The 20,771-nt window shown below is 43.7% G+C and overlaps 1 protein-coding gene across 2 annotated transcripts; it reads left to right on the plus strand.

Annotated features, from left to right (window-relative positions):
• The first annotated feature begins 639 nt into the window (after positions 1 to 639).
• On the plus strand, positions 640 to 20,771 carry LOC146712706 (voltage-gated potassium channel subunit beta-3-like). 2 transcript variants are annotated; one of them, XM_085452175.1, is made up of 14 exons: positions 640 to 938; positions 9,743 to 9,786; positions 9,873 to 9,910; positions 10,605 to 10,684; positions 11,073 to 11,117; positions 13,211 to 13,255; positions 14,243 to 14,286; positions 16,083 to 16,169; positions 16,461 to 16,546; positions 16,716 to 16,836; positions 17,879 to 17,973; positions 18,101 to 18,221; positions 18,344 to 18,432; positions 18,829 to 20,771. In XM_085452175.1, exons 1-14 carry the CDS (start codon positions 640 to 642, stop codon positions 18,919 to 18,921), a joined length of 1,287 nt encoding a protein of 428 aa, XP_085308301.1. In that variant the 3' UTR covers positions 18,922 to 20,771. The 2 variants fall into 2 exon arrangements, with proteins under 2 accessions (XP_085308301.1, XP_085308300.1); XM_085452174.1 differs by lacking the exon at positions 640 to 938 and adding an exon at positions 3,788 to 4,451.

Genomic DNA, 20,771 nt, shown 5'->3' on the forward strand with positions numbered 1-20,771 from the left:
CCACAGCAGCACCATCTGTTGGCTTGTGGTAACCTCATGACAGCGACCTGTCATTTATGGAGTAGCCACAGCCTAGAGCAGAAGACAAAAACATTCTGCTGGTATTAAAACAACAGCCAGGAATAGCAGGGAAAACCGTGAAAGTCTAAACTGCTACATTGGAGCTCCGATGTGTAAATTGTGTTACAGCGAAGCAGGACATCATCCATACAGGTGTAATTTTATTATTTTTCAAACTAGAAAGCTGCTGTACTTATCCTTTGTTACAAATGTGTGACCCATCTGCATCGTTATGTGTCAAGAAGGTACATGCACGATCATTTTAAGTTTGCTGAAAAAGCTTCTGTATGACAGGATGTTCTTGTGCCAGAGTACAGAAATCAGAGACTCAAACGTTTAGCTTTCTGTTCTGGAAGTTTCTGTACCCTGATTGTCACAGTGTCTTGGATAGACCGCATTTGCAGGAAGGCTGGTAAGACTGTGGGATCAGTCACTGTAGCTACACACAGGCAGCATTTTGCAAACTTGTAAATTATACATCTAAAGCCTGGAACAATAAACGAAACAATACCACACAGCTAATGGGTTCCTGGGTTAAATTGCTGACTTAAGGCCTGTTTTATCATTTCAGTGTCAGCCATGTTTGCGGGTCGGGCGTCAGCCGCAGGAGCCGCTGGACCCTCAGCAGCCGTAGCAGGAAAAGCTGGAAAGTTGTCAGTGGAGGAGCTCTATGGTTTCAGCAAGAAGCCCAAAGTAAACAGGGGGATTTCTGGGAAACCAGAGAAAACGGAAGTGAAGAAGGATGTGAAGGAGAAAGATGAGTCGGTGCTGGCATCTCAGATCCTGGAGGCCGCCCGGAGGCTGATGGAGAGGCGACGCCTTGAGATCTACCTGAAGGAGTGTGACATCACCATGGAGCAGAGGGACATGCAATACAGGTGACATAAAAGACAGGTGCAGTAACACGGAGTAACCACCAGAGGGCACAGGCACACTGAAACACATAATTTGAACCACATGGCAGTTTGAACTGGTTTTACTGGGCTACAGTGATGAGCTGGTTTTAATGTGAAGATAGCTGAACTGGTTAACCTGGAGAGCAGCTGTTACTGGTCAGACCGGTGTGTGGTGTCCTCCTCGGCTCACTCTGATTGGCTCCTGGAGCTGCTGAGTCACATTTCTGTTATTAAAGACTTTCTGCTCCAGTCGTTTATCAGCTCGGTGTGTGTGTGTTCAGAGTGAGCGCTGCATCATCCCTGACTTCAGCTAATGTTATCATATATAAAACTGAAACAGTGTAAATATGTGAGCAGCTGGCAGCAGCACGCGAGCCGATACCTGATCAATATGTCGATGAACAGACCAGTTTGTTCTGCAGACCGAGGTCACGCTACATTACCAAACACAGTCCTGCCTGTGTCTGACAACCTTCTGTAAAATCATTGGGTTTCAGTACAGAGTGATCCTCAGTGAGAGAACAGGTGACAGACGTCCATGTAAACCTCATTAAAAAAACAAAATAAGCTCAGTGTTTCATCAGATTTCCATTGAGACGTCTCCACTGGAGAGTTAGTGCCACTGGCTAAATACTCCACCCAACACAGATGTTTACATAATAATAAAACAGTAGAGGCCAGAAATCAAATCACTCAGAACTACACTCTTCTTTAATGGCAGCTCTGAATGGGTTTGATTTTTCCATCAATGTATTTTTATTAATAACTGAAAGTCATCAGACCACTTAGCATTAAGCTGATAGATTTCCAATGAAACCTCTAACAGAAGAAAAAGAAGTCAGTTTTTCCAGTTTTGAATTGTATTTTCTATGGATGCTCACTGTAATAAAAAAGAAAAAATATGTCTAAACGTGTCTTAAACCTGTAATAATCTAAAAAATATATAATATGGGAACAGAGATGTGTTATTTTCGAAAAGATTCAATAAAATTAAAATAATGTTTTACAAAAATAGCGTGAAAAATAATAATGATAATAATAAAAAATAATAATAATCATTACACCTGACTTAAGCACTTAAATTGGACAGATTTGAAATAGGACTTCTGAATGAAGAATTAGTTAAAATTATTTATCAGCTTTAAAAAATATATTAATGTGCTATTTTCAAAATAAACACTGAGGAAAAAACACAGCTTTTCAAAATAAACACTGAGAAAAAACACAGCTTTTCAAAATAAACACTGAGGAAAAAACACGGCTTTTCAAAATAAACACCGAGAAAAAACACGGCTTTTCAAAATAAACACTGAGAAAAACCACGGCTTTTCAAATAAACACTGAAATTTATTTACTAATAATAATAATTATACTAATAATTCTAATTCTGCGTAGGAGTGATGATGGCAGAACAAAAGCTACTTTTCTTACTATTAAAACACAAACAGACGAACAGACAGAATGCAGGCAGAAACCTTCGTTAGTAAACGTTAGCGTGTATGTGACGGGCTGTCTCTGCTGAGAGGAGCCTGCAGACAAAGATGAAGGTTTGATGATGATACTTCCTGATCGCTCGGAGGTTCGTGGAGCCACTTTTCTGTGGTGAAGTGTTTGTGATGGAGCAGGAAGAGATGGAGGCAGCGCCTAAGTGTGCAGCTACTCTTGTAATCCACATTAGTGACACCAAACCTTTGGCCTCGGGCGTCCTGCCGAGTCTGCACTCACATCTAATGCACTGCTGCAGCGCATTTATGAGCGCACACGAGTGTGTCCGATGGAGGAAGAGGAGTGGGGGAGGGTCTTCATCATCTTGTCATGTGCAGGAAACATCCTGAGAAATTAAACCAATGCCAAAAATCAACTTTCATCAGGGATACGAGAAGGGTTCATGTGTCTTCTTCTTCTCTCAGTTTATTTGAGTCCTCCAAGCTTCAGGAGCTTGTCTTGTAGTTCCTCCTGCGGCCACAGGTGGCGCTGTTTTGTTATCAGTGACAGCAAAAACAAGCAGCCATGATGTTTGTAGTTTTTTTTATGGACTTGTAATTTCACTGAAAATCTGAAACGTTTCTTATTTGTCCATGTTTTCTCTTTTGTAGTAGCTTTCCCCCCGTTTTTGCTTCTCTCGGGTTGTCTTGTGCTAGCTTTGTGACCCTTTGAGGGCATGTGTAGTTGGAAAAGTCCCCTCCATGTAACTGTTTGTGCCTTTGAGGCATTTAAATCATTTTTGTTTTTTTTTTTATCATTTTTAGACTTAATTGGCTTTTTAGGACCCTTTATGAGTTTTTACATTTTTTGCTGTTGTTTTTCCTAGAGGTTGTTTTTGTTGGGGGGTCATGTTGTTGTTGTTGTTTTTCTTCATTTCTTGCATCAATTTGATTCCCTTTTCATGTTTTTCTCCTTCTTGTTTCTGTTTTTGTTGGGTTTTTTTGTCAAATTTGTTCCATTATTGTTTGTTTTTTCTGTCATTTTTTATTTTTTCACAGTTGTCTTTTTGCTTTTTCCTGCTTGCGTCTATCTGCTGTTCAGCAATCGCTCTCCGGGGTTTAATAGCTGATGTATGAGGGGACATTTTTAATTCTTTTTCTTTGCAGGTCGCGATTGCCTCTTGCAGGCATTAATCTGCATGTTTCTCATTAAATGCGATGCAGATGAAGGAGGCTCAGGTGTGCTGGGGCTGTAGGTGAGATCCTTCAGCTGCTTCCAGCTCGCTAACATTAACAGCATGTTTCCCATGATGCTGTCTGACAGTAGCAATTATCACAGTGCTCTCTGCACAGTGACAGCCCTCGCGCTCCCTCTCTCTCTTTCTTTGTTGAATGCTCGCTCGGCCAGTGTGCAGCCAACCAGCTCTGAATAATGACAGGCGGGGGAGGGGCTCCCTCTCTCCCCCTCTCCTGCTCAGCGGCACAGTCCAGAGGACGGACGGACGCCCAGTTCTTCTTCCTGCGTTCATCTCTGCATCGCGTTCCCTCGTCTCTGTTTCTTCTTCTTTGTTGGGACGCTCTTCATCATCTCCTCCTCCTCCTTGTGCTCCCGGGGCTCCTGCTGTGGGACGGTGGTGTCCGACAGACGGACACACTGAAGGAAAGTTGATTGCATCTCTTTGATTGGCTGATTGGCTCAAACGCAGCGGGTGGACTCAAACTTGACATCCCACTCATGAATTCTTTCCATCGTAACCATAGCGACTGGCATCCTTGGCGGCAGCGGCGGTCTCCTCATCATGCTTTGAGACTTTAGAACTCTTTGTATAATCATAAGGTTCGTTACCGCGGCAATCAGGATGCAGGTGTCCATAGCATGTAACATGGGAGGAGGTGGGGGCGGTGGAGGGGCCAGCGAGCACCAGCTGAAGGAGCGGAGGGCGGCGGCAAACACCAGCAGCGCCCCCATCTGCCAGGTAAAGGTCAGGGCCGAGCCTTCGGAGCGGAACACCCTGCTAGGCCACGCCCACATGAAGGAGGCCCTCGGGCGTTATAGCAACATGAAGTACAGGTGAGGCAGTGAGAGTGACACAAAGAGGTGGTCATGTGACCCGACAGGTGCAGAGCGTGACTCAGGTTCATGTTTCATACACGTGTGTGTGTGCGTTTGTGTACCCGGGGTCGTTCTGTCAGGACCAGCAACAACGAGCTAGTACAGCAAACCGATCAGAGATATTGATCCGCCCCCTCCCTGGCATTGATTCTATATTGCTGATTGATGCGTTTGGTAGAGCCGATCAGGTGACATGTATGTAGTCTGAATACTGATTAGTCGGGTTAAATATTAATGGTCTGAAGCCAGATATTGATACGAGTGTGCGTCTCAGGGCGACTCGTCTCTCAGATATTGATGACTCAAAGCGAGGCTCAGAATTGATCCTGATTGAATATTGATGAATTCATCGTGGACTGTGACCTGGACTCAGGCGTTAACATCAGTCACCATAAACATGAAGCACATGCCGTGAGCTGACACCAACCTGGGCACAGACTCACGAGTACCTCGGACGTCTGCTTGACTCACTTTCAGATTATGACTCACATATGAAGATCAGAGCTTGTACCAGACCAAGAATAAAGTGGACGTGGACATAAATCTAACACCAGGACTTCATCACTGACATAAAAGGGTCCCATCTAATGATTTTGTCAGGATTTGCATTTGGACATGAAACTTTGGATGTTTATTTGACATGACTATTGCTGACTATGATTCTCATGTTAGCATTGAAAGCTTGGTCTCAGGTACTAAAACCGATGACTTAGAATCTCCGTGTCTTTCTACCTGTTGATCCTGACTTCACGTACATCAATGACTTGATTTTGACTGAAGCACAAGTGACTCGGACTCTACTGACACTAACCTGGGCCTTAATGTCTCAGACGTGTGCATGAACGTCTATGATTTGGACTCAATCAAACATATAATATCAATCACATTTGACTTGCCAGTTTTCTTAAACGTGATTATTGAGGACCTGGACTGTCACAGCCAGAGCAAGACTGACGAACTCAGACCGGAGCTCACACGTAGGCACAGAAATGGTTTACAAGACTTACAATGAAGCACGTTATTGACATCCGGCTATGAAGGAGTATTGATGATAGTGTTGCTTGGTTTCATGTCTTGGGCTAAGACTACATTTTAAAACCAGTGGCTTGGATCTGGTATGAATCCTGTTGTCTCAAGATGAAAAATGACTTTATTTGAGAAACAAGCTTGAATTATGCGTCTGCGGGAAATCAACGACAAAACTCAGGGCATAACTGGAAACTCCTTTTAGCCCCATATTCTTCCACGTCACCTGACGTGAGCCTCCCGAGAATGCGGCTAAACGCAGACTCGATGCAATGACTGGATGATTTGTGAGGTTAGAGCACTGGGTTAAAAGAGGTTTCCACTTACATCACAAGTTACAGTATAGATTTCCTGCAGAAGTCTAAATCACGCTTTGGTTGTGGACTTGGACTACATGCATGATTCACTTGACTGTAATTGATTTTAGACTTGACCCAGACTTGGAAATAATGCCTTTGAACTGCATGATAAACTCTTACTGTGTGCTGACTTGTTTGAAGACGGTGGAACGAACTTGGACTCTAATATGTATATATATCAATTATTATCTATTTAACCTGACTTGTACTTTAATGTAATCTATCTGATGTGCACATTGTAAACAGCTTCTGTCCAGTAATTTGGTCTCAGACTGCGTTTTTTAAACTGCTGACTTTAATCAGGACTTGGGTTGTAATTATTGTTGCTTGGATGTGTCCTTAACTTTAGGCTTTACTCCTGTAAAATAACTCAATGAAATACTTGAAGTGCAGTTTTTAAAAACTGCTGGATTGACCTTGAATTTTAATGTGAATTTGGATGTTTTCAGCTCAGACGTGTTCCTAGACTTAACTTTAACTTGGACACTAACATGAATATGTTTTCAGCTTGGACTCATATTTGAGTCATCATTGATGATTTCAGACTCGACTTTGAATTCGATTGTTGAAACCTCAATGAGCTGGTGTAAGACTTGGTAACTTGCATGTGAATCTTGTTTTCTTGCCTCAGACTTAGAGGTAAATGTCATGGATTTATACTTATTCCACTTCGATGTGAGCCTTTGTTTGATCTCGAACACAAGCGCCTCGGTCTTGGATGTGAATGAGTGTTGCAGACTTGAATTACTCGAGTCAGTTTACGTGTCAGACTTTAATTGAGTCTCTTTCTGTTCGATCACTGAAGCGTGTCGCTGGTTTTCAGACTGGAGGTCATTTCATCAGAGCCAGACTTGAACAGAGGGAGGTGGAGGTGTTTCTAAAGCGGCCGGCTGATGTTTGGATGTTTGTGTCTGGCTGTGTTTGATGTGTGAAAACTGTAAACGTCAGTAAAAACACAGCTGATTGGTCAGCTGCTGCTGCTGTTGGGGGTATTTTTAGCAGCGCCGTCTGAAGCTGCTGTTTGTGGTATTTTTTATCCTGACATGAAACATGCGCTCCCTCCCTCATGTATGTTCTGTACCATCTGCACAGCGTTAATCAGCCTCAGCTCTGTGACCTCTGACCTCACACTCATGTTGATGAATGTACAGCGAGTTTGCTTAAATTAAAGGCACTGCTGTAATCACACTGTCCGATAAGTTGATTGGTTTCGACATAAAGCTTTAAATCATGCTGACTGATGACCACAGCTCCCATCATGCACTGCTGCTGACTCCAACAGTGACTTTAAATCTTCCTGCTATTGCTCCCTAAATGCAGCGGCAGCAGTCCTCATTAGCCTGGCTGCAGACCTCAGTCTGCTTTATTGCCACTGAGCACATTAACAAGGTGATGACCAATGAAATCACGTGGAGGCTGTTGATGCTGCGTGTGGTTTATATGTCAGGCTGATACAGTGGTCATCACTGTATCAGCCTGACAAGAGCAACAAATCAATTAGACGCTAACGCGATCAAATCATCGATAAAGCTACAACGCTGACCGTCTGCATACAAAGCTAATGTTGGTATTTAATGTAAGTGAAAGATCTCAAAATCCCTTTTGGGGTTGGATTCAGCATAAAGCTGCCTAATCAAACATGCGGAGCTACCTGCTGCCGTACCTGCTGTTCCCAACTGTTCCTGACTGTTCCCGACTGTTCCCAACTGTTCCTGACTGTTCCCGACTGTTCCTGACTGTTCCCGACTGTTCCCAACTGTTCCTGACTGTTCCCGACTGTTCCCGACTGTTCCTGACTGTTCCCGACTGTTCCCGACTGTTCCTGACTGTTCCCGACTGTTCCCGACTGTTCCTGACTGTTCCCAACTGTTCCTGACTGTTCCCGACTGTTCCCAACTGTTCCTGACTGTTCCCGACTGTTCCTGACTGTTCCCGACTGTTCCCAACTGTTCCTGACTGTTCCCGACTGTTCCCGACTGTTCCTGACTGTTCCCGACTGTTCCCGACTGTTCCTGACTGTTCCTGACTGTTCCTAGCTGAAACTAGCATCTTTCTCTGTCCAGGACAATGATGCAGTCCATTTACCCCTTTAATGATCATACAGACTGAGTGGACTTAAATACATCGGAGCACGGATGTTTGAACTTGGGAATGATGTCAAACCCGAGTTAGTGTGTTCCAGATAAAGCGAGGAAACACATGACTTTTTAGGTATCACCAGCAATACATGATAACACTTATTTGTTTTGCACTTAAAAAAACATCAGTGCAGAACATTCATAGAGTCCGATCAGTGCACTGCTTACTTACTGAGTCACAGGTATGTAACGGTAGAAGTACACCTTAAAGTTTTGGTACTGTTGACCTTTAGTGCCGCCATCTTGAATTGTTAACTTGGAGCTGTTCTGGCTTAGTTGGAAATGTGAGTTGATGGGACTTTCCAGACTCCATTTCTGACTGGGAGCTCAACTTATTCTAGCCCAAAGTGGTTATGAGGAGTTACAGTAAAGTGAAGCGCACACAGTAAACTGCAGGCAGAGCTGATTCTTCTGCCTGTACTCAGACGACAGTACCTTCAGAAGGCTTCATGCTCTACATCAGCGGTCCCCAACCCCCGGGCCTCGGTCCGGTACTGGTCCGTGAGTCGTTTGGTACCGGGCCACGAGAGTTGAGGCTCAGGTGTGAAATGTATAGTTTTCAGGTTTTTTATCCATTTTTAGCGTTATTTTGTTATCGTTTTTATCGTTTACTCTGTTTTCCTTGGTCTTTTCACGTGTGTTATGAATAAATTTTCTTTTATTCGGTACCGGTACTAGTTTTTCTTTGTTGTATTTATCCGCGACACCTTAAAGGCCGGTCCGTGAAAATATTGTCGGGCATTAAACTCATCCATGGCGCAAAAAAGGTTGGAGACCGCTGCTCTAGATCAAATATACCCGTAAAGCTTGTCTTCTCTTCTTTCTGAAACCATTTAAATCTCTATGGCACAAATGCTAACTGAGTTACGGTCATTTAAAGAGTGCTTGTAAAATGGGCTGATTTAAAAAAAAAAGAAAGAATACTGAGGAGTCTCCATGAACTTATTTTGAACATTAATAAGCAATCACCAGCCATCTCACGTTTCCAGCCAGCAGGCCCATGAGGTCGCTGCTGTGGTGCTCCTCAGAGACTCACCCTGTGGCCATCCCAGCTCCGCTATCTTACCGGTGATGATAGAAGTCTTTGTTCCTGCTAAAGTGGATTTCTGGTTCAAGTGTCTCTGTGCTGAGCTCTTTGAGGCTGCAGAGCAGAACAAGAACTGCTGCAACAAACTGAAGACCAAGAAAGTGGAATTTGAGTCCACAGGATGTGAAACTCAATGAAGAACAACAGCAGCAGCAATAAGAACAAATCGATTGTTAAACCATTAAAAATAAGCACTAAACTTGATCGAAACATCAGTCAAACTGGAACCATGAACACTGATCAGTGCAGTGAAGTATAAAAGAAATTAAACCTTTTTAAGTTCTAAATGTTTATGTATCAGGACATAAATTAAACACTCTGACCTAAACACAGCCTCAGATGAACACATGACATATTACACCGTGTCATCATTTATTTAGCAAAAACTGAACCATGACTGTGTAATATGAATCTGGAGACACAAACTACAATGATGCGCATGTGTGTGGAAAACAGATCCATGTAGTTCAAAAACAAATCTATAAAACAGCATTTACAGTCTGCAAACGATGTTCTAATTGTGCCTTTAAATGATGCATAAATAAATGAATTTATTTGTTAATATAACAGGAGGGTTAGTCTGACTTCCTGCTGGTGTAATGATCCATCAGTGGACCTGCTGATTTGGTTGTTTTGCAGGAATCTTGGGAAATCTGGGCTGAGGGTGTCCTGCTTAGGACTGGGTGAGAGCTGCAGCAGACACACACTGTAAGCACATTTCCATATATCCAGCACACACAGTCAGTGTTACTTTTTTCTGTCTTCACAGGAACATGGGTGACATTTGGTTCTCAGATCTCTGACGAGGTACGAAGTGTTGGTGTGTTTGTTTACCTACACAAATGTGGACCTGGCTACTGCCACTCACCAACGGAGGACCTGCAAACCAAAAGGGTTCAGTTAAAATCAAGCTACAGGATGTCTAGTGAATTTATTTGAAGTCAGTATATACTTTTAACGTGGCTCTTCTAGGTTTGACCCTTTTGCTGCCATTTAAAGTTCAGCTGTACTCTTCATATATCTATTATTGTCAGAGGTGTATTATATGCAACAATTAATTTATTCAATGATGAAGCGTCTGTGATTATTTTGGGAATATTTGAGTCACGTCAGCATGTTTAAATGTTAAAAATAATATAGTTAAAGCAGCTGTACTTTTATAAGAACGTCTTTAACAACTGCTTCACATCCTTTCATGTCCATTTTTGGCTCCACTGAAGGCGACCGAGGCTCCGGAGACAGGAAATCAAAGTTCCTGCTTGGAAAGTTTTGAAGGAAAAATCAAAAAGCTGTTTGTCAGGTTTCATTTTAGTTTGAAATTACATTAAAAAATAGATTTAAGTTATATTTCCAAAGAAACGAGGTCCTCACTTGGTCAGTGCAGACAGACGGTCCACTGTTAGTAATGTAGGGGTGTGTGTGTGTGTGTGCTAAATGCATGAACACATATTACATAACCACTTCTGCAGATCTGTGCTTGTATTAATGTGTGTGTGTGTAGATGGCAGAGAGCGTGATGACGGTGGCGTACGACAGCGGAGTGAATTTGTTCGACACAGCGGAGGTTTACGCCTCGGGGAGGTACAGTACCGACTGTCTGCTCGTCTGATCTCAGCTGGTTCCCGTCCACCTCGCTGCACCGCACCCTTAATTAGTCCATAAGAAAGGATGTATAGACCGCTGCAGGGCGGCTGCATGGACACAGTGGAGGTCGCCGGGGGGCGTCGCAGAGTGCACGTTAAAAAACAAAAACCCCCTCTGCCTCTGCTCTCAGAGACATGAAACATACATGTAAACTCTGAACAGCAGATTCTATTTATAATAAACCCTCCAAGTTCTTCTCTCATAAGAGTTTCTTTGATTCAGCTTATACACAAAAGATGAATTATCATAAGGTTAAATGTCTTACATTTATAAGATTGTCTGAAATCTGGATGTAAATCTTTGATTGTGTGAGTTTGTGTTTCAGGGCGGAGACGACTCTGGGAAACATCCTGAAGAAGAAAGGATGGAGGTAAACCAGCTGGTCACTGTTAGCCTGTGTTACGTTCTTAGTCTAGGCGAGTATTGAACGCAACAAGAAGTTGGCCCACTCACACTCCACCCAAGCAAGAACACCAACAACATCTTTTTAAAGTGCTAAGCAGCCATTTATTTTCTTCAGCAGTGAGCAGTGCCAAAAATAACAAACAAAACTCCCTAGTGGTCCCTACGCTTTCCTACACAAAATGAAAACCAAACAAAAGACAATTCACTTACCGAACCTTCTAAATGAAAAACAGGAGAAAACGTAATCAACAAAAATGGCTTCTCACGCCTACTAGGCTGCTGCAGTGAAGGATATATACAAGGTGAACAAAATACACGATTGCTACTTGACAAATCTATTTACAGCTATTTACAAAATTGAAGTACTAACGCCACACACACACAAGGTTATGCTTGCAAATCACTTTGTCAAAGAAACTCTACACAGCAACGAATCAAAACAAAGGTTCTTTGTTGGATGGTGGAGGTTAGGAGAGAGGGAGCCAGGTGGCTGTGATCTGGTAGTTAAGTACTGGAGGTGATTAGCCAATTATCCAATCCAAGGACTGGAAGAGACTCCACCCAACTACTCAGCAGGCACGCCCAGGTGTCCACCTCCTAGGAGAGAGGGAAAAAAACCCATAGCCATCCTCTGGTGGGAGGAGTCACACAAAACAAACACTGCCAACATTAGATCATAACACCTGTGAGAAACCAAGAAAAACAGGATGTAAACTGGAAATATGACCAGTTTCTGAAATCATTTCATTTATATCAACAATGTTTGGGATTGAGAGATTCTGGCTTTAAAACTGGTGAAATAATATTTTACCTGTTTTTACATTTTTTTTTAGTGTCTCTTAAATATTTTACTTTGATTTGATTTATTTCATTGTGTATTCACTTCATCATTTTTCTGGGATATAAATTTTGTATTTAAATTTATTACAATTTGTTAGATTTTTTTAGATTTTTTTAGGTTTGGAAATAATCTGTAATTAATGGAAATTATGTTATTTTATCTCATTATTCAAACGTATTTATTTCTTCATTATTTTAAAAAATACGATTAACATAATTTTTTACAATAAGAATTATTAAAAAAGTTAATTTAATAATATTTACTTTGAATTGGAATTTTATCAATATATGTTTGGGATATTTTTCATTTCTGTGATTTCTTACATTTTTAAAAATAACTGTATTGATTTAAAAGAAGATATTAAGTCTATACTAATTTCAGGGATCTTTTGATCCATTTTTTTAGCTTATGCTTAATTTTAATCTTTATCCTATTTAAAATTTTGAATTCGTATTGAATTTGTAGTGAGTGATTTTTCTAACACTAAATCTTTAACAGCAAAAATTAGAGAAGTGACTATATTATGATGTCATATTGTATATAAACATGTTTTTAAAGTAAACTGAGAGCAGTTTAGTGCTGGAACATAAATAAGTGAAACATATGATATTTTATAACGTTGGGTTAATGATTTAAACATTGTGTCTGACAGTGAAGCACAGAGCAGTTGCTACAGTAACCTTATTACATGTTAGCATAAAAACCAGCGTCCAGCTAATGTAAACACAAAAGTTCAGCATGACTCACATTAACACACGCACGCACGCACACACGCACGCACACGCACACACACACACACACACACACACACGCATGCACACACACACACACACACACACGCACGCACGCACCCACACGCACGCACACACACGCATACACACACACACACACACACACACACACACACGCACACACACACACACACACACACACACACACACACACACACGCACACACACACACACACACACTGCTGTGTTTGCGAGGTCGCTCGCTGTGCTGGACCAAACTCCCAGAATAATAACGTGTGTTTTGTCTTGAAGACGTGTTGATGTGTGACTCAGCAGATTTTCCTTCCATCCGTCTCCTCCACCTCATTTTAATCTCCATCGTTTCCTCCCCTCCCTCCAACCGCGCTCCATCTCTCACACTGACTGATGGCGGTGCAACAGCAATACCACTGAAATAACTTGTGTGTGTGTGTGTGTCTCCACCAGGAGGTCCAGTTATGTGGTGACCACTAAGCTCTACTGGGGCGGACAGTGAGTGATGCTTTCATATTACTATAATCACGAGTGCCTGCACTGTTCTCAGATCAGCTCTGACTGCAGATACATCAGACTGAAGCTGTGTGAATGTGTGTGTCACAGGTGCTTCTGCACCATAGGTCAGTGAAATATATGACTAGCACAAAGACTCGGTCGGGAACACTGAAAACTGGAACAGCTGAAGCCACAACGACTCAGGAAACAAAGATGTAGCTTACTGTTCATGACCACTGACAACAGACTGTATATGAAAGATGGGCTTCATGCTATATGATTGGTTTAGGTCAAGGCGGGGGCGGGATTATATCAGGAATCAGCTCTGAACTGTTTTCTCTAGGGGTGGAGGACAGACTGATGGATGAGGTCTGTCAGGAGTCTCTGTGGGCAACACTGAGACCTGTGGTGAGAGTAGGGAGCAGGTGGAGGAGAGCCTGGAGAGGTGGAGGTATTCACACAAGGAATACGTGTGTGTGAATGAGAGGGAGACGGGTGGAGGAAGGTGCAGGAACAGGGGGAGTGAAGGTGGGGGAGTCTACTAGGGGTCAGGGCAAGAAGAAGGTGAAGAAGAGAGACACGACAGGGTGGAGTAGGCAGAGACAAGTGTCGGAGCGCCTCTCCATGCACTGGAGTGTGACAGAAGGAAGCAGCAAGAGTGAAAGAATTAACGATTTAAAGATGGAGGTGAGACCTGCTGCAGCCGAGGGGAGCTTTGTGGAGGACATGCAGACGGTCGGTGTAACAGAGGACCCTGAGGTCGGAGGAGGTGTAGGCAGGCGGGCTGCTGTAGCTCCCCCTAAAGGAGCAGCTGAAGAGAGAAGAAGAGATTAGTGACAGTAACAGTGTCCTCTCTGCACTGTGACCACATGAGATTACAGACGCTCACCGTCAAAGTCACGTGACTGTGGCGTGTTTAACGTTTCAGTTCTTCTGTGAGGTCATCACCGTGACATCACCGTGACGTCACTGTTCGTTTGTTTACAGGGCAGAGACGGAGCGAGGGTTGTCGCGGAAACACATCATTGAAGGTAAACCTCCTTCAAACACATTGTAAATACCCTCCACACCATTTGCACACTTCTCCTACATTACCCAGAATCCTCTGCACATAGTTCATACACAGCTCTGAATGGTGTGGAGGAGCATCTGTCACACAAACACAGCACGCTGAAAAACTCGAGTACATTTACTCGGATACTCTGCAGCTCAGAGTTGCATGTGAGGAGGCGGAGCGAGGCGGAGCGGTGAAAAGTCAGAGACTAATTACTGTCAGCGGTCAGTCAGTGTCCTCTGTCAGCTGCTGGAGGTCGTCGAGGCTTTAAGAGGCTCAGTCACACCGAGACAGGATTAGGAGTTACACACATTCACACACACACATTCACACACACACACACTGAGCAGCATCAATCATCCGTCCCACTGAAAGCTGCTAACAGCTCAGTTCACTTAAATCACTCTCTGAAATGCTAAGTGCTAAATTTACCCCTGAGAGCGTGGCAGGAAGTCGCCGTGATGCTGACAAACCCTCATCTTTGATGAACGTCTCTGCAGCAGCTGCTCACAGACACTCGCGGCCTCGTGGAAACCTCCAGTTATTTATTCATCTGCTGGAGCAGCAGGACAGTAAACGCACCGCTCGTGCCGCTGATGTAAAGCCTGGTCCAGGCGTCAGACTAATCTAGCAGCAGCTCTGCTTTTATGATTCGTCCTGTAAAAGCAGGAAGTCCTAACGTTCTCTGGAGGTTTTCCAAAGGACACAAACATCCTCAACCTTCACACAACAGTTGGTACATTTGTGGGCGGAGCTACAGTGGCTGCAGAAAGGAGGTGGAGCTTTCTCCAGGGGCCCATCTGTTAAAATGTTACACCTGTAAAACAGCTGGTATACACGACAGAAGTGAAAGAAGTATTCGGAGGCTTCGTGTCTTCATGGTTTAAACATTCACCTCACAATCAGAGGATTGCAGGTTTGATCCCGGTCACACGTGTGCACGACTGTCTGTAAGGGAGCAGCTGAACACAGCAGCTTCATCCTGTTTGAGCAGAAAGTGCAGCTCGTCTGTTTTCTGCAGCACTTTGAGGATTTGTGAGCGCACAAACATTCTGAGTGTTACAGCTTAGCTGGCACGTTGGTGATGATGTAACACCACAGCTGATTGATAGGGTCAGACCACAAAGACAAACTGCTGGACCTTCACAGGGTCCGGTTCTTTATGTTGGACTACACTGGCTGTGTTTGAATCGCTCCTCACAGATGTGCCAGCAGCAGAATCTTCCTGTGCTGATCTTTTAAGTCTGGATAAAGTAGCAGTAATCCAGGACGTCGAGCCTTCGCCGCGCTGCTGCTGAGCGTCATTCAAACCCCCCGAGTCCTCCGAGCGTCCTCCACGAGGTCGTCTGAGATAATTCCTGCCGTCAGCTCACACCAAAAACAGTCATCAAAACAACAGCAGAAACAACAGAAAGAGCAGACGCAGGTTTCCGTGGAGCTGTCAGAGATGCACACGCTCACAGCGTCCCTGCTGACGGTGCAGGTGGAGGAGGCGCCCACCACGTTTCCCACGCACCTCCAGCTTTTGCACCAGCAGAGCATCCGATCACTTTCATGTGCAGCGCTGATCAGAAACACAAAATTCAGCGTCTGCAGGAGAGAAAATGATTCAGTGTGAGCCATACGGAGGCCCGCGAGGGCCAAACGCACAGATGCTGCAGGGCTGAGTGACAGCTGCACTTTGTGTCCTTCAGGCTGGAAATAAAACTGATTTCATTATTTGATTGAATCATGGCGGCATGCTGAGAATGGCCATCTGCGTGTGTGTTGCAGGTCTGCGTGGCTCGCTCTCCAGGTTACAGCTGGACTATGTGGACATCGTTTTCGCCAACAGAACGGACGTGAACGCGCCGATGGAGGGTCAGCGTGCACAAGCACACGTGCACAAACACGTGAACAAAGTAGCTCCACATGGAGACAAAATACAACAGTATTTCAAGTTTTCAGTAACTGAAAGCTACAGCTCATCACGTTTAGTGAATGAAACTTTCTCTGCAGCAGACAAATGTAAAAGTTTAAAATGGAACGTTATCTGTCTCAGTGCGTTCTGTCTAACCACGATGAAAACATCATTTTTCCTGTTCTGGATGAAGCAGAGCAGAGAGCCTCAGTCTGTGTGCAGCTGGGACTCACTGGTTTCTCTTTTTGCAGAGATCGTTCGAGCCATGACCTTCGTCATCGAGCAGGGCATGGCCATGTACTGGGGGACGTCGCGCTGGAACGTGGTGGAGATCATGGTAACACAACTCACAGCTGTGGGACCTGCACAGCTTTACTCTGAGCTTTGACATTTATGTTCCTGATACTATATATTAAAATAAATAGATATAGACAGAGATGAGCTTCTATCTAAGGACAGATTCATTAACGAAACACCCGAGTGTGTCTCACCTGTGTGTCCACCAGGAGGCGTACTCCATTGCGCGGCAGTTTAACCTGATCCCTCCGGTGTGCGAGCAGGCCGAGTATCATTACTTTCAGAGAGACAAAGTGGAGCTGCACCTGCCCGAACTCTACCACAAGATCGGTACACACACACACACACACACACACACACACACACACACACACACACACACACACACACACACACACACACGGTTTCTCAGTTATCTCATCAGTGTCTGAGGTTTCTTATAGAAAGCCGAACACAGAACTGTGATGATCGCACAGTTACAGGACATGTCTGCTCGGCCTTATGAACCACGTCCTGCATCATCAATGTAAACCAGGAGCAGTCTGAGCTGCAGCAGACTGGAGGAGCTGGACTCAAACCATCAACCCTTTGAGTAGCAGACAGCTGCAGTGTGCAGGTCTGAAACACGAGTCAGTGCTAGAGTGCATTAAATATGCATTCCTCTTTATGACCAGCAGGGGGCTCTGTAAACTTGTCCCTGATGTGTTTCTGGTCTCCAGGCCTTACTAAATAAAAAAAATCATGTTCAGTTTGGAAATTTGGTCTCATTAGAATCAGGAAGGAGGGTTTCGGAGCTCATGAGCTGACAAGTGAATGATGACGGTGGTTTTACTGCCAATTTCAAAACATCACCCTGGTGAAAGCTGTCAGCTCGAGGCTCGTCTGGCTGCTTTTACCTCGTCCAGCTTCCACTAACTTCCAGCTGTGGTTACATTTATGTGACAGGACGTTTCTCAGAGGGGCCGGAACCACCCCTGGCCACCTCTTTAGCTGTGGTCCTGGTCACACACTGACCATGAACCTGCTTTAATCTCATCTCTTTGATCTCATCGGCCAGGTAGAAGGCTGACCTGCGTTAAACACTGTAGTGGGAGCTGTGGGAGCTGTGGGTTGTGTGGGAATGTTTACTGTTGCTCACAGGTCACTTTGACAGAGTACAGCTGTGCGATCAGCGGTTGTGTGTCTGTTGTTCTGTCAGTAGCTGTCACTGATGAGCTCTCAGGCTGGTGCGATGATGAAATGTTGCTCTGTGTCTTTAACTGGACGCTGAGACCCAGCCGAGGTCTGTGGGGACAGCAGCTGTTCAGGTCCGCCTCTAAATTTAGACCCGTTTAACAAAAGTGCTCCAACATGAGGTCTGTGTGTCTGTCAGGTGTCGGAGCCATGACCTGGTCCCCGTTAGCTTGCGGCCTGCTGACGGGCAAATACAACGAGGGCGTCCCTGAGAGCTCCAGAGCCGCCATGAAGGTACAAGCAGCACAAACACCATCAATCAGAGCTCGGAGCAGCACAATGAGGCCATCTGTTACCCTGCTGATCAATACGTGTGTGTGTGTGTGTGTGTGTGTGTGTGTGTGTGTGTGTGTGTGTGCAGGGCTATGCTTGGCTGAAGGAGCGCCTCTGCAGCGATGAGGGGAAGAAGCAGCTCAGCAAAATCAAAGAGCTCCACCTGCTGGCTGACAGGCTGAACTGCACAGCTGCTCAGCTGGCCATTGGTAATCTTACAGCACCACAAGTGTGTGTGTGTGTGTGTGTGTGTGTGTGTGTGTGTGTGTGTGTGTGTGTGTGTGTGTGTGTGTGTGTGTGATATTAACTGATGTCTCTGTGTGTTTGCCAGCCTGGTGTCTCCGCAGTGAAGGCGTCAGCTCGGTGCTGCTCGGCGTCTCCAACACAGAACAGCTGCTGGAGAACCTCGGCTCTGTCAGGGTAACAACGTGGCACTGAACCTTCACCTTTGACCTTTAACCCCGAGTACACGTTACAGCTTCTGGGACGTTTCTGAGATCTTCAAGATCTGCAAACAGCGGGGGAACATCTGAGGGAACTAATGCAGATTTAGCCTCAGTCTGGAATAAACAAATATATATTTGTTTATTATGACGAGATGGCTGACTGAAGTTTACAGTTTCTGAATAAACGCAGAATAATAAACAACAGCTAAAACTACAGCAAAGACAGAAATATGACAGGAAGTTCACATTTTAAATAAAAAATCAGCTGTTAAAGACAAAAAATGCTGCGATAGCAGGAAACAACCAGTCAGAGGTCCAGTCTGAGGCCTGTGATTGGTAGCCACTAACCACTTCCTGTTCTGTCCCTCAGGTGCTGTCTCAGCTGACTCCGCCCCTCATCACCGAGATGGACGCGTTGCTGGGCAACAAGCCAAGAAATGTGAAGAAGGAGGCGAGAAGATGAAGATGAGGAAGAGTTCAGACTGTAGATAATCAGAAATATTTATTCTTGTATTAATCTTCACATCTTCATTAATACAGTAAAATATTCAGATGGATAAACTGTGACACGAAAACAGTTAAAAACAGAGAAAAATAACGAGAAGGTTTGAAGCTGGTATCAAAGGAAACTTTTATGGTAAAACCATTAAAATGTAAATATGTTTGTTTCCTAGTTAATCATGTAGGGATTTATGGAAGTTCCTTAATTAAACAATGTTTGTGAGGAGCTGCAGAAATAAAAATCTAGATTTTATGAAACTGTGAAACACATAAATATGTATAACAATAAAACGTGTATCCGTACAAACAGAAGCACAAACTTTTTTCTAGTTAGGAAATAATAACTTGGTTTTATTTTGTAAACAATCACAAATATCACATGAACGTAGAGTTTTATTTTTATATATTACTATAATTTTTATCATCACATATTAAGCCCCGCTGTGATCTACATCCTTATGTTTTATGATATTAGGACATTTATGAAATAAAGGCACAAGTAAACTAAATTTAAAATTAGTGTAAAAAACACAATCATGCTTCAAACTTCTCACTCCAGGTAAATATATATAATAAAAGTATTTTTATTTAATCCAGAGTTCTTCTTTTAGGCTTTGGCATACACAGGCTTCCGTATCTCAATAAGCGCTATTTGTATTTCAAAATAAAAGCCTGCTCCTGAGTACTCTGTACTGAAAATATATTTATGAGTATATTTATTGTGAAATGGGAAATGTGTATTTTATGAATGTAGCTGCTGCTCCCTCCTGTGTGTGTTTAGATAGAGAAGTCATTTAACTCAGTGGTGCTCAACCTGAGGAGACGGGACCTCTCAGGAGTCAGGACCTCCTCACATCTGGAACATCTTGAAGGAAACGAGTATACTTTCCATCTCAATTAAAGTGAACACAGTAAGATTAATGTGACTCAGTGGAGGTTACAACATGAACACAACACCAACAGGTGAACTTTAACCAGGTAGCCGACAGGTCTTTGGTCTCCTGATGGGTGGATGTGAAGCTGTGTTAATCAGGGTGTAAAAATCAGAAACACCACCTGTGCACCGGCTTCAGTGTGGCTGATGTTTGACTGGAAGTCCCTTTATGTTCCTCAGTGTGCTGTGAAGCTGCTGGAACTTGGTTTTCATTCATGTGGCGTCTATAAAGATGGAGGTAAATCTGCTGAATCTGGAGGGTGGAGACTGTTTCCTGTGTCACTGAAGGTTCTCCGTCTGATGCTGGGAGTAGAGCTCATGTTGCAGATCCACCAGTGTGTGCTGGCAGGAGGACAGATCAGCTCCATCAGCTGACACAACAAATTCAAGTCAGTTTGAAGCAGACGTTGATGTTTGCTGTCAGTCTGAGGTCAGAGGTCAGACTGGGCTCTAGACAGATCTGAGCATATCAGCTGGGGTAAAAATGATCCAGAGGTGCACGAGAAGAAGATCAAGAACATTTAACCAGGTGTTTATTCCTATGAATCAGACCTGCTTCACATGGGCTCTGTGTGACTTACGTATTTATGTAAACCTGCTGATCAGGCTCAGAGTCAAAGTCAGTAACAGAGACAAACTGCTGGAAATATGTAAAAATAAAATCAATAGTAAAGCTCATCGTTGGTGTTTATTACCCACAGTTTATAATCAGAGTTGGTCTTTTAAACACTGAAATAATCAGTATTAATTTTCACTGCATAATTCAAACATTCATAATCAAACCAGTCGAGTTTCCTGATGTTTCCACTCTGCTGGAGCTTTTTGACCCAAGCTCAGTTTATTATTTCAGTTTCATTCTGATCAGAAAAATCCAAATT

Source organism: Copadichromis virginalis, linkage group LG3 (assembly GCF_057382275.1).
Source record: "Copadichromis virginalis isolate Kocher_CV1m ecotype Utaka linkage group LG3, C_Virginalis_male_GT1.1, whole genome shotgun sequence".
Classification (NCBI taxonomy): domain Eukaryota; kingdom Metazoa; phylum Chordata; class Actinopteri; order Cichliformes; family Cichlidae; genus Copadichromis; species Copadichromis virginalis.

Excerpts from the sequence above, each read along its gene's own strand:
- LOC146712706 (XM_085452175.1), top strand. The coding sequence starts at position 640 with ATGTTTGCGGGTCGGGCGTCAGCCGCAGGAGCCGCTGGACCCTCAGCA. Across the intron at positions 9,911-10,604 it reads GTTCTCAGATCTCTGACGAG|ATGGCAGAGAGCGTGATGAC; the intron begins GTACGAAGTGTT and ends GTGTGTGTGTAG. Across the intron at positions 13,256-14,242 it reads AAGCTCTACTGGGGCGGACA|GGCAGAGACGGAGCGAGGGT; the intron begins GTGAGTGATGCT and ends GTTTGTTTACAG.